This window comes from Cynara cardunculus (genome assembly GCF_001531365.2).
Source record: "Cynara cardunculus var. scolymus isolate 2C chromosome LG 2, CcrdV1, whole genome shotgun sequence".
NCBI lineage: Eukaryota > Viridiplantae > Streptophyta > Magnoliopsida > Asterales > Asteraceae > Cynara > Cynara cardunculus.
The window spans coordinates 5,404,006-5,405,791 of record NC_037529.1 but is presented as its reverse complement, the minus strand read 5'-3'; the positions used below and the strand labels follow the sequence as shown (position 1 = coordinate 5,405,791).

General features: G+C 36.7%; 1 protein-coding gene across 1 annotated transcript; it reads right to left on the bottom strand.

The window, feature by feature from the left end:
* Positions 1-321: 321 nt before the first annotated feature.
* On the bottom strand, positions 322-1,390 carry LOC112507243 (remorin 4.1-like). The gene is made up of 2 exons (XM_025111727.1): positions 851-1,390; positions 322-759 (listed from the first exon to the last, which is right to left on the bottom strand). Exons 1-2 carry the CDS (start codon positions 1,343-1,345, stop codon positions 571-573), a joined length of 684 nt encoding a protein of 227 aa, XP_024967495.1. The 5' UTR covers positions 1,346-1,390; the 3' UTR covers positions 322-570.
* Between the last annotated feature and the right edge of the window lie 396 nt (positions 1,391-1,786).

Sequence of the window (1,786 nt, the reverse complement as noted above, 5' to 3'; positions counted from 1 at the left end):
AGAATCCCACAGTTCTGGGCAACGATGGTTTGCAATTAAACCATACAACATCATTTATCCATGACTTCCAATCTTTCCTTTTCAAAATATTCTTTCCCATCATATGCCCATTTTATTTTTTGATCAAACTCCGAGTATGTGTGTGTATATATATATATGGGTAGTGCTTTTGGAGAAAGAATCAAGCTTGCTTGTGAGCCTTTGTTTATGAGTCAAATCTTCGACTAGTGGATCACTTTGCTTCTGTTTGTTGTCCATACTAACAACTTTTATATATAACAGCTTTCAACTGCTATATGTTGTGGCGAAATCAATAACTCGAGATTTTTAACCGACTTTATCAATAAGTTACTCAAAATACAACCGTTTCATACAACACTTTAAACAGTTTCTGTAAACATGACTCTAAAACACACCCAATTTCACAACTTTCTTGCGTTAATTTACAAGATGAACTTCGGGTAGCTAGTAAAGGTACAGCAATACTTCAACTCAAAAAAGGCGATCGAAGAAGCCATCTTAATTAATCATGGTTTGGGTCCTTAATTATTGCACACACACAAACCTTAATTAGAAGAAGTTCTTAACAGGAGATCTTCCAACAACTTTCATCAAGTTAGCCACTTCAAGAACCCTAGCCATCTTGGTTCCCTTTATGGACTCAGCTGATGCTCTCCTTTCTTCTGCTTTCTGATGCGCTTTCGCTATCTCGTTCTCCATCTTTTCCATCGCTCTCACCTTTTTCTCCTCCAGTTTCCTCTGCACAACCAGAAAACATGAATCATAATCATTTAAAGATGATCAAACAAGTGTATAATTTGATGATGTGTGTATATATATATATATATACCTCGACTTTCTTCATCTTTAAATTCGCTTTCTGAACCTGCTCATTCTCCCACCCTTTGATTATGGCATCCTCACACTTGAACCTATTCATAATCTCTGCTATCTTAGCATTCTTCCATGCCATTATTTTCGATTCAACCTCCTCTTTCTTCACACTTCTCACCGGCACCGACACTTCTCTCCCATTTCTAGCTGGCGACAGTACTGAACGATTATGCAAATCAACTTCATATTCTTCCCGGTTATCGTTTTCAACTCCCGTGCTCCCTATCACCGATCCAGCCACCACCAGTGTACTATTAGCACTCGAAAAATCATCACGAAAGGCTCCATGATCACTTGTAACCATTGATACAGATGATCCAAGAGGATGGTGGGTTGGTGGAGGTAGAACAGAAACTGATGATGGGGTTAAGGCATGTATGTCCCTGATAACATTTTCATCAGGGTTTTGATCCTCACTGCTGGTGCTAGCAACCACTTGATAACTAGACATGAATTTGAAAGGTTTAGTTGAAGAAAGTAGGTTACTTTCAGGTGATACAGATATGGATGTATATATGGATTGTGACTAAGAAGTGCATTAGGGGAAGTCAAATTACTTGACTTGAACAGTAGTTAACAAAGAAAGATGCTTCCTTTTTGAATATACAAATGCCATTTTCCAACAAAAAGTTGTGAAAATGTTATTATAATCTGTGAATTAAAGTGATTGGTGTATAGTTTAATTGGAACATACAACACTGAACATGAACAAGAATCCAGAAAACGCGTTATTTGTTTGAAGTTGTAGATATGATTTGCGATAGATACAATCTTCATGTTTGTCTTAATTATTATAGTTTATACTAAAAATATCTTAATCATCTTTTTTTATTATTAATCTGGATATCCAACTCGTTATGCGAACCGACTAATCTTAAGGCGGCGACCTGCT

Coding starts and splice junctions, on each gene's coding strand:
- LOC112507243 (XM_025111727.1), bottom strand. CDS start 1,345: ATGTCTAGTTATCAAGTGGTTGCTAGCACCAGCAGTGAGGATCAAAAC. Junction 760..850: donor TAAAGATGAAGAAAGTCGAG/GTATATATATAT, acceptor CTGGTTGTGCAG/AGGAAACTGGAGGAGAAAAA.